The sequence below is a fragment of the Ahaetulla prasina genome, chromosome 2, assembly GCF_028640845.1.
Source record: "Ahaetulla prasina isolate Xishuangbanna chromosome 2, ASM2864084v1, whole genome shotgun sequence".
Lineage (NCBI taxonomy): Eukaryota > Metazoa > Chordata > Lepidosauria > Squamata > Colubridae > Ahaetulla > Ahaetulla prasina.
Window position 1 is genome coordinate 170,336,542 of NC_080540.1, and position 15,473 is coordinate 170,352,014.

The 15,473-nt window shown below is 40.2% G+C and overlaps 1 protein-coding gene across 7 annotated transcripts in view; it reads left to right on the forward strand.

The window, feature by feature from the left end:
• COL5A3 (collagen type V alpha 3 chain) overlaps positions 1–9,025 on the forward strand; it is a 137,150-nt gene extending 128,125 nt beyond the window's left edge. For 5 of the 7 annotated variants that reach the window (XM_058171475.1, XM_058171476.1, XM_058171477.1 and 2 more), the window contains 10 exons: positions 1,411–1,464; positions 2,426–2,533; positions 2,613–2,666; positions 3,049–3,084; positions 3,498–3,551; positions 4,135–4,393; positions 4,604–4,716; positions 4,866–4,934; positions 6,627–6,863; positions 7,396–9,025. In XM_058171475.1, coding sequence (XP_058027458.1) covers positions 1,411–1,464; positions 2,426–2,533; positions 2,613–2,666; positions 3,049–3,084; positions 3,498–3,551; positions 4,135–4,393; positions 4,604–4,716; positions 4,866–4,934; positions 6,627–6,863; positions 7,396–7,542 — 1,131 coding nt within the window. In that variant the 3' untranslated portion in view covers positions 7,543–9,025. Of the gene's footprint in view, positions 1–1,410; positions 1,566–2,425; positions 2,534–2,612; positions 2,667–3,008; positions 3,085–3,497; positions 3,552–4,134; positions 4,394–4,603; positions 4,717–4,865; positions 4,935–6,626; positions 6,864–7,395 lie in introns of those variants that run through there. The other 2 variants (XM_058171478.1, XR_009153723.1) reach the window with 2 other exon arrangements.
• The last annotated feature ends 6,448 nt before the right edge of the window (positions 9,026–15,473 follow it).

The following is a 15,473-nucleotide window of genomic DNA, read 5'->3' on the forward strand; positions in this document are numbered from 1 at the left end:
TGTTGGGGGCAATGTTAGGAAGACTTTCTAACAGCAAAAAACAAAAGAGTCCAGCAATGAAATGAAGTAGACTTTCCGAATTATTTTTCAAAGAAAAGTGAGGGAAGCAGCTGCTTATTCTGATTCATTGAGCAGTTATTACATCAAAATTCATGGTTGATTAAGGCTCAATTCCCAGAGGGAATTACTAGTTATGATTTTAATGAAATAGCCAAGATTAAATTATAAACTGATGCCATGCCAAAGAATAGATGAACCTATATGAAGGAAATAGTCGTCAGAATAGGGGAGGACAAATGAGTAAACAGTAAACTACTGGTTTGTGGCTTGCTATTGACTCCAGCTCTAAATGATTATTTATTGCAAGAGTGCTCAATTCCTGTTGGCCCAAAGACCATATTCAGCCTTAAACAGCATATTACATAGCTATACACCCAAAATGGATGAGACCATTACTCATCTGGAGCGGGGAAGACTGGAATGAATGTCTAAGCCATGGGTGTCAAACTCGCCATGTCATGTCATCACGTGACATTTCATTATGTTTTTTTCCCTTCATGGAGCTGGGGTGGGTGTAGCCTGTGCATGACACATCTGGCTTGTGGGCTGCCAGTTTGACACCCCTGGTCTAAGCCTCTGCAAAGAATAATGTAGCCTTTAAACTTTCACAAACCTCAAAACCAAGAAAAAGATCTAAACTGAAAATGTTGGGTATACCTACTCTGGTTGATCATGCTGGTAAGACCACACTTGGTCATCACAATATAAAAAACACATTGAGACTCTAGAAAGAGTGCAGAAAAGAGCAACAAAGATGGTTAGGGAACTGAAGGCTAAAACATGAACAGTTGCAGGAATTGTGCATGCCTAGTTTAATTAAAATAATGACTAGAGGTGATACGATAACAGTGTTCCAATATCTAAGGGGCTGCCAGAAAGAAGAGGGGATCAACTTATTTTCCAGAGCACCTGAAGGCAGGATAAGAAGCAATGGATGAAAACTAATCAAGGAGAGAAATAAGGAGAAATTTAGCAATAGCACTTATATACCACTTCATAGTACTTTTATGGCCCTCTCTAAGCGGTTTATAGAGTCAGCATATTGCCCCCAACAATCTGGTCCTTATTTTACCCATCTCAGAAGGATGGACGGCTGAGTCAACCTTCCTGACAATTAGAACAATTAATCAGTGGAATGACTCCAGAAGTTGTGAGGCTCCAACATTGGAGGTTTTAAAGACGAGATTGGACAACCATTTGTGTGAAATGGTATAGGCTTTCCTGCCTGAGCAGAGGGCTGGACTAGAAGACCCCCAAGGCCCCTTCCAATTCTGTTAGTCTGTTATCATGAGGCTTCCAGGCAGTGCTTCTTGAACTCCATTCTTAATGCAGCTATTCTCCTCTTCATAGGGTCCTACAGGGCTCCCGGGTCTCAAAGGTGATCCTGGCTACAAGGGAGAGAAGGTAAACATAAAAAGACTATTCTTGCCTGGGTAGAAAATAACAGACCTTACAATCTTCAATTGAATCATCTCTTGTCCTAGAAATGCTGCTTCTTTCTGCAGGTACCTTGTTAAATCGTGAACCTTCCTTTTCAATTGTTGTAACTGTTAGATGGGGTCTTGCATAATTTATGACCCAGGAAGCTGATGAGCCTTAGATAGTAGCTCAACAAGAATTTTATATTTGCTTCCCTGCCCAGAACTGCTATAATTCAGCTAGGTTAAAGAGGAGATCGTTAAGCACATCTGGAGGTATTCAGTGCTACATGTACTTGAGGGGAGCTCACCAACTATCACACGGGATTGCTTTAGGATGTTGTTAACTCATATAAGACCAATAGAACAATGCACTATTAGAAATCTCAGCTCAAGTTATTTATTTTTTTTTAAAAAATGAATGGATGTTGAATGGATCATTAGAAAAGAGAACAAGACAGTTTCAAGCAGCAATAGATGAGTATGAGCTCTTTACTAAATGATCATGCAGTCCTTGCTTAACCATTGCAACCAGGACTGCTGGAACCGCTGTCACTAACTGGTATGGTCACGTGATGTTTTGCTTAATGGCTACTTTACTTAGCAATGGAAATTCCAATTCCAGTTAGGGTTGTGACTGGAAAACTACCTGTATTAAGCAAAAGTGTTGGGCTTTTTGTCTATCTAATGAATAATAGTTGATTCTGTTCTCATGTCATGGTTAATTAGAGCAAAGTGTTGTGTATACAGTTGTATGGACACAGTCAGTAGGGGTGGATTTATAGAGGTCAGTTTTAGCCACAAACAATCTAAACTCTTCTTGTTCAGCACTATTGTTCAAAAAAAGGTAAGACAGTTGATAGAAACCCAACTAGGTTTCCACATAGGTCAAGTGAGACATCAGCAATTGTGTATTATGCCACAATTTATGCTCCTTTTCCTTCTAGGGTCATGCAGGACTCATTGGGTTGATTGGCCCTCCAGGTGAGATGGGTGAAAAAGGTGACCAGGGGCTGCCAGGGAACCAGGGAACACCAGGCACTAAAGGCGACCCTGTGAGTAGATGGAGTCTGGTTGAGATGGGACTTCTCAGTCAGGTACACAATACTGATACTTTTTTTTCTTCCTCCTAAGGGCAATATTGGACCCCATGGTCCTCCAGGCCCACCTGGATCTCCTGGCCTCTCAGTAAGTATTTCATGCAAGATTCTAAGTAACTTCCAAAATAATTCCTCAAAAGCTCCCACTCAGTAATGCCCAGGATATGGGCTTGCTGATATGAAAACTTCTCTGGAACTCTGCAACTTTTGTCTCCCTCTTCCACACCTTAATTATTTTTCCTTTTATGTGGCTGTGCCTCTCTCATTTGTTCTTCCCCAGTTATCTAAAAATGTTTCTTCTTACAGTATTTCATCACTATCATTATTTCGTTGCCTATCCATGCTTTCTGACATTGTCTTTCTTTCTTTAGTTTCCTTGCAAAAGAATATTATCTCTTACGCTATTTTGCTATCTTCTTCTTACATCCAGGAACTCCTTTCGCCTGTTGACCCTTTCTGTCTTTCCGTAGGGCCCTCTGGGACAAAAAGGCAACAAAGGGTCTTTGGTAAGTCCCAACCAATACTGCAGGGCTCATGAAGAGGAAGAGATTAAACCAGAGTTGTCTACATACAAGTGGTTATTCTTAAGGCTTTAATTTTGAAAGTCTGTATCAAAGGAACTTAAATTCTGGGTCAATGAAAGGTAATAGCTGTAATCCAGAGGGCAACCAATGTACCACAAATTGTACATTTGGTTGATATATAATGTATTATTATTATTCTAATCTTGGGGAGAGATGTGCACTTAAGGGAGGCTCTGAATAGTGCTTATGATCCTTTAGCGCCTGACATTAGCTACTCAAACAGAGTTGGGCTCTGCAGATATTGCTAAACTGCTATTCTCAGAAGCTCCAGATATGAGCAGTGGTAAAAAGATAGATGTGCATTGGTACCAAGTTATTGATTCGTCTTTCTGCAGGGACCTATTGGACCAAAAGGTGATGCAGGACCACGAGGGGCACCAGGACCACCAGTAAGCGAATGGTTTACTACAAGGTCTACACAAAATTCACCTATGTTCTATATAGCTTTTTCTAGGATACGGTATATCTGTTGTATCGGTATGCATTTTTCTAGCCATCTTCTCCCATTGCATGCATGTTTACTACGTTTTCTCTTAATAATACATGTTATGGTTTTAAAGGCATACAGAAATTCCCTCATTGGGAGATATAGATATTAAAATGCATACAGCTTTGTGTAAATTTCTAGCAATGTAAATACAGCATGAATCTACATTTTTTACACTTTACAATATCCAAAGAAATGTTAAAAAATGAAGGGTTTGCTTTGAGTTTTGGCAACATCAATTTAAAAGGTCTCCTTTGATTCATGTCTGATTCCTGAGATTTTCTGGACGTGTACATGATAACAGTTCAGAAGTGATACATGATTCCTTTCTTTCATTTTTTAGTTTTAAACATTTTCTGCCTGGCTGAAGCCTTGGAATTCTCTTGTGATCCCCCACCCAAGATACTTAATCAGGTCTAACTTTATGTCATGTGTGTACACAAACTTTTGAGTCTTCTTTCTGTTTTTCATTTTCCTACTTCTAGGGCCGCCCTGCTGAATTGCAGTATCCAATGCCCATGGAAAGTGGGCGCACAAGCCGCCAAGACTGGGAGATTGAAGAACAGGGGGATGCTCCAGAGGAAGGGGATATTGATCCTGATGCTGATGGACTAGCAGAAGTCTTGGCAGCCCTGAGCTCTCTACGTGACGAGGTCGAGCAAATGCGATGCCCACTGGGCACTCTGGATAGTCCAGCCAGGGTCTGCAAGGAGCTTCAATTTTGTCATGCTCATCTTAAAGATGGTGAGTTTAAAGGTGAAACTCCAAACAGTGCGTTCAGAATGGAATGTGCCGTCCACCCTAATTCTGAGAACCAAAAGGATTTGCGTGTTGCATTTGGTAACTGGGGGAAGAGGGAGAGTCTGCAGAACTCGCAACTTTCTGATTGTGAGAGGCCTACTTCCTCATGGTTTCCCTAACCCTTTCTGCACTGATCCACATACTATTCTTTAGGTGAATACTGGATTGATCCAAACCAGGGATGCAGCCGAGATGCCTTCAAAGTGTACTGTAATTTCACAGCTGGTGGAGAAACCTGCTTATTCCCTGACAAGAAATTTGAGGCTGTAAGTAGCTCACTTGACTGCTAAAGAGGTGATCAGGAAAAAGATCAGGTGCTATGTAAATTGCCTTAACACCTCAAACAGGTTACTTGGCTCAGGAACCTGAATTTAAAACCCTAAGATGAGCAACAATATGCAATTTATGCCTTTAGGTACGACTTGCTGCCTGGAACAAGGAGCAACGAGGAAGTTGGTTCAGTACTTTCAAAAGAGGCAAAAAGGTAACCTTTTCCATTCTGTCAAGCTTGCTTTTATACCTAGAGGAAATCTGGAAAGGGAATACAGTACTATTTCCCATTTTCTGTTAATCAAAGTCCTGCCCAATGCAAATCCATATGCAAAGCCAAGCCATCTTTCTTCAGATATGATTTATAATTGATTGAATAACAGAATAACAGAGTTGGAAGGGACCTTGGAGGTCTTCTAGTCCAACCCCACTGCTCAAGCAGGAAACCCTATACCATTTCAGGAAAGTGGTTGTCCAAACGCTTCTTCTATCAGGAAATTTCTCCTTAGTTCTAGGTTGCTTGCTCCTTGATCAGTTTCCATCTGTTGTTTCTTGTCCTGCCTTCAGGTGCTTTGTTTGTGGCAGCCCCTCAAATATTGGAACACTGCTATCATATCACCCCAGTCCTTCTTTTCATTAAACTGACATATCCAATTCCTGCAACCATTCTTCATATGTTTTAGCCCTCAATGCCCTAATTATTTTTGTGGTCTTCTCTGCACTCTTTCTACAGTCTGAAAAACTTTTTTTAATATTATGGTGCCCAAAATTGGTAAGGCCACACCAAGGCATTATAAAGTGGTATTAATACTTCACGTGATCTTGATTCTATCCTTCTGTTAATGCAGCCTAGGATTTTGTTGGCTCTTTTGGCAGCTGCTGGGTTCAGACCAAAAGTGGGTTTCAGCAGGTTCTGACCAGTTCTGGAGAACTGGTAGCAGAAATTTTGAGTAGTTTGGAGAACCGGTAAATACCACCTCTGACTGGCCCCGCCCCCATCTATTCTCTGCCTCTCGAGTCCCAGCTGATTGAGAAGAGTGGGGAGGGAATGGAGATTTTACAGTATCCTTCCCCTGCCATGCCCACCAAGCCACACCCACCAAGTTATGCCACGCCCACCAAGCCACACCCACAGAACCAGTAGTAAAAAAAATTGAAGCCCACCACTGGCTCAGACAATGCACCCAAACCATTGTTCATGAAGTATAATTGCTGGATTCAAAGCCAAATGGATCATAAAAAGCTTAGTGTGTGGTATAATTGGCTTAGGACCGGGATATTTACGGGACCGTCTTCTGCCGGCTTCAATCTCCCAACGACTGGTGCGTTCTCACAGAGAGGGACTCCTTAGGGTGCCGTCAGCCAAACAATGTCGGCTGGCGGCCCCCAGGGGGAGGGCCTTCTCTGTGGGGGCTCCTACCCTGTGGAACTAACTTCCCCCTGGACTCCGACAACTGCCCGACCTTAGGACCTTTCGCCGCGAACTTAAAACCTATTTGTTTTGTCTTGCTGGACTGGCTTAATTTTTAAACTTTTAAATTGATTTATTGGGGTTTTTAAATTTTAGTGATTTTATAGGGTGTAATTGTATTTTAGCTTGGCCAATTGAATAAGTTTTTTATGGGTAGTTTTTAATATTGTATGGGTTTGTTTTTTGTATTTTAACTGGCTGTTCACCACCCTGAGTCCTTCGGGAGAAGGGCGGTCTATAAATTAAAATATTATTATTATTATTATTATTATTATTATTATTATTATTATTATTATTATTATTATTATTATTATTATTATTATTATTAATTATAGCCACTCTGTTTTTAATTTGTGAGGAGTTTGCAGTGTAGACTGGAAGGAACATAGTAGTTTTCTGTTAACCCACCAGTTCTCTTCTCCTTCTCCTTCCCAGTTCTCCTATGTGGATGCAGATGGCAACCCTGTGCTGGTCACTCAACTCACATTCCTACGCCTGCTGAGTGCTGTTGCCCGGCAGAACTTCACCCTCCTTTGCCAAAATGTGGCTGCTTGGTATGAAGCTGACACCAGCAGCCACATGAAGGCTCTGCATTTTCGGGCTTTCAATGATGTGGAGTTGATGCACAACAGCACAGAAACTCCCATCCATGCCTTGTATGATGGCTGCCAGGTGAGAGAGCATTCTTCTAACTTTTCTATCTCTTGATCATTTCAGTATTGCTTGATCTTCATCCCCACAACATGAAATGACTCTGTGAATTGCAGATCACAATGATTACACCTGGATCTTAAAGTGAAGACCTGTGAGATCACCATCACAGGATGGAACTTTGAGTATTCCAAAATTATCATGAAAGAAAATCATCTGCTCCAAAAACCCTTTGAATGACTTCTTCCCTTTCATTCATCTTTCTTTTCAGCATTTTCCAACTCTCATATGAGCCATAATAGGGGAAACGTTAAAAGACCAGAATAAAATATTTCTCTCTATTCCACTTTGAGAAAAATATCCATGTTTTTCTGAATTTAGAGCCATTGCCTCCTTGGTCCATGCTTGCCAAATTAAGGGATGTTATGCTTTCTCAACCATGTTTGATCTACTGTTTTGCTGAAACCCCTGATGAAACATTTTCAAACCCTGATGCAGCCATTATTTCACATCTTCAAGATTTTGGCTTTGAAGTTATCTTCTCTACTTTCAGGTACGCAAAGGTCAGGAGCGGACAGTTCTACAAGTGGTGACGCAACATGTGGAGCATCTACCATTAGTTGATGTGGCTGTTCAGGATTTTGGAGATACCAATCAAAAGTTTGGCTTTGAGCTCGGCCCAGTCTGCTTCAGTGGCTGAGCCCTCCAAAGATGGACACTCCCTCTAGACCATGTTGGACCACCTCTAGAAAAGAGAGAACTAAAAGCCCTTTCTCTCTGCACTGGTGGGTGGGGTGGTGGAGGGGTGGTGGAATAGAGTCAGCCTTGCAAAGACCTGCCGTTGTATTTAGCCTGATGACAGCCTCCTATTTATGCGGCCAAGGTCCCTCAGGGTGTGACTCTTGGGGAGTTGCACAGGGTTCAGACTGAGCCAGGGCCCTCTCTTGTTGCAGCTCCATTATTGGTGCTATTATGCCGTCTTAGTGAAGCACTGGACTGACTGGTCAGATCTTGGCCACCTGTAGCGATGGGGCTAATGGAGACTACATTCTCCATAGTTGAACTTCACCGCAAAAAGGACACGGGGATGTCAAGATTATGCCTGAAGCATGTTGGGAACTGGAAATTCAGGACCAATCCACTGGCACAGCCATGTACGCTGAGGCATGGGCAATGGGAAAGGATGGAGAAGTAGAGCAATGGTTTTGGAACTAACAGGCAACCACAGAAAAACAGGATACTGTACTGATACAAGATTTAAGGAAAAAGCATAGGATATCCATATTTTTAAAACTGTATTGTATTGAATTCAACTCAATTTATAAGTGTTTTGGCATGACAAATGACAAATGGAATGCAATTTGGGGTAGTCTGTATAGGACTCTTCCATCTCTTCCTTCCGATTACCATGGAGATTAATTGACATATACTTCTCTACAACAACCAAAAACTATCCACATACTATGCTTCGGGTCTGCATCCTCTTGGGAAAAATAATCACTATCTGCTTTTCCTATCTTAAGATCAAATGGTGCTTGTGTAGCAAGACATACAAAGTCTTACTGTTAGAATGCTGAGCATGTCTCCCATTATTTATATTTACTGCAATAACTTCACCATAATCCTGTAAACCCACCATCATTTTCATGTTGAAACGAGTAACTACAAGCCATACTCACTAGTCTTTCATCATCTTATCTATCATACTATCCATGCTCAGCAGATTCCTATAAGGCGTTCCTCCCCAACTTAGCAACCACCATTAGTTTTGGGATGGAAAACTTGACTGGAAATTTTGAGAGCTGTAGACTGAACACAGCTGTAGGGCACTAGGTTGGGGAAGACAGTTGTAAGCTATGGCTAGTGATTCTGACATGTTTTCTCCTTATGGAGGAAAGAAAGTACAGTAAAGCTTGATTCTCTGCTAGCAAGACACTTAACTGAGTCCTTGAACCCCAACAGCCTATTCAGAGATGGAGGTTGTACCTTGTGTTTTGCCTTCTGCACTGTGCCATGTTCATTTATCACTGAATTTTCCTCACATTCTGGTGCTAAGTGCCCCTATTTTTATGCTTCCATGTATCTCAGGCTGTGGCACAAACTGGGTATGTACGTGTCCACACATGTATGATGGTTACTGTATTCACCTAACAACCCTCATTAAACCACAAAACGTGACTGCCCACCAATTTCTGTATCAGCTGGATTGGAAAGACTCCCTAACCCAGGATTTTAGGGCCAGTGTCTGACAGGAGAACTGCTGGGTTGGGTTTCTGCTGTTCTGAATTTGTAGTTGCATATCAAATGTCGTATGTGCAGAATAGGCTTCCTCTTTGTTCATTTGAGTGATAATCAGAATTCTGCCTGATTGTTAGACAACCAGTATTTTTCCTCCTGAAGCAGAGGTAGCCTTAAGCAGAATGAAGCCTAACTGTGAGAAGACATCAACTTGATAGTTATTGCATTTTCACTGCTGAGACTGGAGAGAACCACATGTGAAATTTTCTATCAATAATGCCTTGCGTATTTGACAAAAAAAGGGACATATTTTGTTATTTTGCTTCAGTGAGAAGAATATCTCTGAGACTTTCTGGAATTGGGGCTTTCACTCCCAGTCTGTGCTATTCACCAACAGCATCAGACAGATTTAATTATGTGTTAAAAACTGTGTTTCAGGGACCAGTGCTGAGCTGAAATGTGAAAGAATACATTTAAGGAATATTATCACACCCACAAATGTGTTCTTTCATGGGTTCATGGAATCCCAGATTCCCCATTTACAATGTTTATATGAGAAGATCATGGTGTTTATATCAATTGTGCTCTTATTCCTGTCTAAAACTAAAAAGTCTTGGCAGGAAATAGTAGTACATATTTGTGGGTGTGACAATCAGTAGATATTAGGAACTACTTGGCACAAAAAGGTTGTATCCTATTTTTCCTCTCCAATCTGGGAGCTTGAACATTCCTCTGTGATCTCAACACAACCTTATTGTGCTATGTAGATGGAACTGTGACATCATATTATATTAAGTTTTCTGATTGGCTAGGATTGCAGGTTTTTTTTAAAAAGTCATGTTCAAGAAAGAGTGATATACTTCCATCAGAGCCTGTGTCATATAGTGACTTTAATAAAGGTTCAGGATGTGTGTATGGGAAGAGTGCCTTTCTCCTACATTAACTTTCACAGAAAAATGAGAGAGTGTTTTTTTTAAAATCGATATTATCTTTAGCAGCAAATGGGCTGCTAAATATAGCAAATGGATTCTTAAATTCAAATATTTATTATCTGTCTCATCCCATACTTGATTGAGCTATTCATTTTATTCATTCTTGGGACTTAATTATTAGGGATTTGGTAGAGACCACTTCCTTATTAATACAAGAGCCTGGCCTTACACATTAATATTTTAAAAGGGAATGGGTGGAGGAAGAGAAGAGAACAGTTCCTCTGATCATCAGCAGAGTACCTGTCCTTATTCTCAAAGTAACTACACATCCCACTTGCATGATGAGTTATACCAAACAAGATTTTCATATGCACAGCCTTCAAAGAAAATGTAATTTCAAATACAAAGACTTTAAGCACTATCTAGAGCAACAGCTAGTGTTTTAAATACATAGACAGTGTCTGGCCAGGTTTTGGTCAAAACTGCTTTATAAAATGGCCATAATTAATGCAATTCAAAACTGATAGCAACAGCACTTGCAAATTAGCTCTTGTAATCTTATTTTATCATGATACTTCCACTTGTGAGAAATGGTTAAGTAAAAAGGAAACAGAAGAAAAGGAGATCAATGAAACCTATATATTTACTGTATTTGTACATGTGTATGTGCAATCACACAGATATACAGTATATATTTGTACCCATGGCAATTAAACAAGCTCTAGTTAGATATTCAAGTTAAAATATTCAAGCTAGCCAAGCAGTTTTCCAGCTGCAAATATTCCCTCAGACCTTATAGTTAATTCTCATGGGAAGGAGGTAGTGCTCCAGTAACACTTGCTTTTTTCCCCCCGTAACTCTCAAATGTCTTCAATAAAAATAAAGGTTACTCATTCCTAATTTAGCTCTATTAATGTGTGGCTATGGAAAGGGTAGACTTAAAGTGCCCCCTTTAAAAAATAATTATATTAGGAGCAGCCCCCTCTCCAAAATCACAAAAAATAAAGCATTATCTTTAATTTCCCGAGGTTTTTAACGGGGATAACTAGGTGGTGGGGTTGAGCAAGCTACCATATCTTCCCTGTCAGTTCTAGTCAAAGCAAAGTATTTGTGGTTTTGTGTCAGGCCAGATCCTGCAGCCCTAGAAGAGAAGGAGAAAACAGATTTCTTGGAAATAAGCCTTCAATAGACAAATAATCTTTTTTGTTTTGTAATTGCCCTCCCCAGTATGGTACCCTTATTTAAATTTGATTATTAATCTCTTATCATCCTTATAGAAGCTGTAAGTACTGGGGTGGTGATGAAACATATTTGAAGGCTTCCTTCAGTCTCTGTTATCTTAGAAATGCCCTTTTCTGGCACCATAATGAAAACTGCCTGCTCCTCAACTTCCCTCTGCCTTCAGAATGGCAGTTGAAAGTGGCTGGGGGGGGTGTAATAAAAATAAGGGGGGGGAATCAGAACATGTCTAGGTTATGGAATATGTCCCTCACTGTGTAGATTGCTTCCAGCTATAAGAAATACACATTCCTGTTCTAGAGCCATGTCATTAATGGCTCTAGAACAGAAGCACCCGAGCTCACAGAATAGTTCACTCTAACACATGATGGCTAGAGGTCTGTAGGTGACTTGTCACCACGCATCTCAAGATTTACATCTGGAAGACAGGAATTGGGCCAGCTTCATTACATTTGAAAGTTTCCAAATGGGTAATTTTCTGGGGTGGATTGGTTTCTGCAGCCTATACAAGTTGTCACAAAGATGCAGCTGAAGCCTCCTAGCAGTGATTCTCACATGAGCAGCCATATTGCCAATTCTTACATCTCACATCATTTCTATTAGTTTTCTATCTCCCCAGAAAGTGACTACCCTCAATATTACCTATGCCCCCTGTGATTCAGCAGAGATTTGAACTGGAACTTTTCTGGACTGAAGCTGACCCTATACCACAATAATTCTTACTTATCCCCCACCCCAAATTTAGAAGGCTGTATTAGATAATTTATTTGGGGGGTGGGGTGTACAGCAGCAGTAAATTCTTGTGTTCAAAAAAAAAAGGTCCTTCAAACTCATGTTTTGTGATGACTTTAAGCAGTGGCTCCTTAATTCCATCTCGTTCAGATCAATTATTAACTCAAGAGCAATTGCTCATTAGGTCTGTATGAACAATTCACTGATCAACATACCTAAAGCAGCTGGTAAAAAAGGCCTCCGTGATCAAAAACTGGGGGTGCTAAATCTGCTTCTCCATACAGGAAAGAGCGGATGTTGGATGCTGTTAAATGGTTTTAAGCATTTGATTGCTCTAAGCATGGGATCACTTGGGTAATTCACAGGCACAAAAATGACCCCAGACACATATTGAAGATGATTGAAGCCAGAGATTGCTTTTTCAAGAGATCTTTTCAAAAACTAGACTTTCTCATTCCTTAGAAACCTTGGCTTGCAGCAGTACATGTTGTTTGAAAAAAGAGGCACCTGACCTTAAACTGTGTGTGGGTCTTTTAAATTGCACATGTCTGGTATGATTAGACATACAGCAAACAAGGACATAAAAAAGGAAAGAAAAATCCTCAAAGCTGTTGTGTGTGTGTGTGTGTGTGTATGTGTATGGAGCTGCCACTCTAAAACTTGCCTGATTCCTTTTTTCCTTCATCATCTGAAGGAGATGGGGAAGTGCATTCTTATAACAATTCTGCAAGAGATTGTTAAACTAGAAAAAAATTATTCAAGTTAGCACCCTGAATGGAGGAGAAATCCGAAGAAAATCTTTCACCAGTCTGAATCCAACACTAAATCAGAGTTCACCAACCCAAGGTATTGCTATTTGATGCTCTCAGTTGATTGAACTGGAGCAGATATTACAGGGTTGAGACTTCACTTTTGGAAGGGTCTTTGCTGTGGAACACCGAGCTAACTATTGTAGTATTTCATTGGTGAAAAACTATAACCTTCCAAATGTTGCAACTCCATCCTCACGCTGCTTAGAGAAAACAGAAATTGGGTCCCAGTGAATCTAACATTTACTGAACCAGATTTATCCATCTGCAGCATTAAAAAACAAACCAACCAACCCTTGACCAGTCACAAGTATGCCCTGAAAAGGAGACAGCACAGTGCAATTACAGTTTCATCAGCCAGCTTTATGGCATCAAAGCAGTATCAGATGAAGCAACAGGAGAAAACAGGATTGGAGAAAAGTGAATACTCTTCAGATTAAACAGGCTGGTAACGTGGCTGGAATATATTATTTGGCCACGTTATTTTAACTGAAACATCAAAAGGATAGAATGCACATAGGCCAGATAAGCACATCAGTTCAACACAGATTCATTCAGGAGCATACAGTTAGCCAGGTTATTACTGGACATAAGGATGTTAAATTGTTGGGTAACAAAGTGTCTGTAGACAAATGACCAAGCTCAGAGAGCACCAGGAACACTATAGTTCGACCTTGATTCTCTTCTATTAAAATTGTTGAAATGCTGGGAATCTCCCATTTAAAAGACTATAATGAGCTCAATGTGGAATTATTTATTAATTAAATTTATATGCTACCCATCTTCCCAATAAGGCAACTCTGGGTGGCTTATTGTCTTCGGTGCTAAAATTGCAAAGTGGTATAGATTACCAATTGTCTTGAATAGGGCATTTGGCTCTGCACCTATTACACTTTGACTGAAGCAATGATACTACCTACCAATTTTCAGTTATGACATATAAAGGCACACAAATGGTATTCAGTTGGCACCAGAAAACCTATCAGACTGCCTTCACAATTACAGACTTAAGACAGCCACTAAAATTATTAAGGGAGGTCCCTTTCTATATATTTTTAGAAGTAGTAACGATCCCGATCATACTCAGCACATGAGAGGAACAAATTATCCAGAGACACCACTTTCCATTGTGACTTAGGGGTTAGGGCTCCCATAAAACTCTGCTAAATATATTTAGATTTTATTTAACACCATGTATCCTACCATTCTCTGGAACACTCTAAATTAAAGGATGTGACCTAAAAACATTGGAGGACACCAAACCATCTTATGCTTTCCACTTATGAGAATGCTCTTCAAAGATAATAATGACTGTCATTATATGAGGTGTAGCCTAACCTCTTTGGAAACCACACATTTAGAGAAAGACATTGAATTTTATGAATTAAGTTATAAATGGATATTTTGGATTACAACCCCCACAAATAGCAAAGACAAATGATTACAGCTGATGTATTGAAGAGTTGTGCATGACCTACCTTAACTCTTAAATAAATGGATCCAAAGATTGCACCAAGCTCATGGGATCACCATAGTTCATACAGATTTTGATTAGTTGGGAATGCTACCATTGAAGTTTGGGTGCCGAGCAATAAAGCATAACTATAGGATTATTTTGTTTTATTGGTGATACTACTTAGCTATCTAATTCCAAAAAAACAAACCAGATAGATGGGGGTTCTGCAAATGGTTCTATAAAAGGGGTTAGGCCTTTGATCACATAGTTGTGATTATCACCTTTATTATTATTATTTTTTAAAAAATCCCCTGGCATGGTTTGAGCTGCTTAGTGTTTAGATAAGATCTTATCAGGATATCCCAGGCCATGGAAGTCCAGAAACTATCCTGCAAAAAAATAGTGACAAATCACTCCCATATTGTAGCTCAAAAAATTGTATAGAGGTGTATTTGTTAGAGCAAAACTCAACTCAAGGGAGCCTTTAAAAAAATAACCTGTTTTTGAACACAGGAAACATTCATATTAAATGGGTAGAACAGATGGAACTGTGATCTCTCCTCTCTAATAACCATAACTCTTGAAAGCTTCAGGCTTCTTACTTGCTCTTCAAATCTTTTAATTGGGGACACTGGGGTCTGTACCTAGGGATGATCCACATGCAGAGCTGGTAAATTGCCCCTAAGCTGTTTTTTGTTTTTTGTTTTGTTTTTAATCATGGGCTTTCCTAAAGGTGATTGACTTCTCATTTGAGACATTTTAGAAACCTCCCTGAAGGCACTAGTCATGGTTTGTGTCCTGTTTCTAGCCACAGCAAGAAATGGAGGCTTGCCTTCTGGGGGACAACAGATCCACCATAACCTTCATAAATCTTTCAGTTGTACCCTTCTAGTTTTTTGTGTTATCAAAAAAGAAATTGCCGTCTCCGCACATTTTCCCGACCCTGTGCCAGTTCACAGAGGAATCATCTTCTGACAATGTTTGCTGCAGTAATCGTGGCAGGTATTGAATATTCGCAATCCTCTACCGTCTCTTCCCATCCTCTCTTTTGTCAGCAGCACTAGATGTGAATGGAGAGAGTGAACACGCAACAGCAACAGAAAGGGCTATTAATGTGCCTCACAAAACTGAGGTCCAAGTCCCGATTTGTATTCAAAAGCTGAGAACAGCAGCAAGCAGCTTCTTGCATGCTGATGATCTCTGAGCCTTCTGGTCACATGGCCAC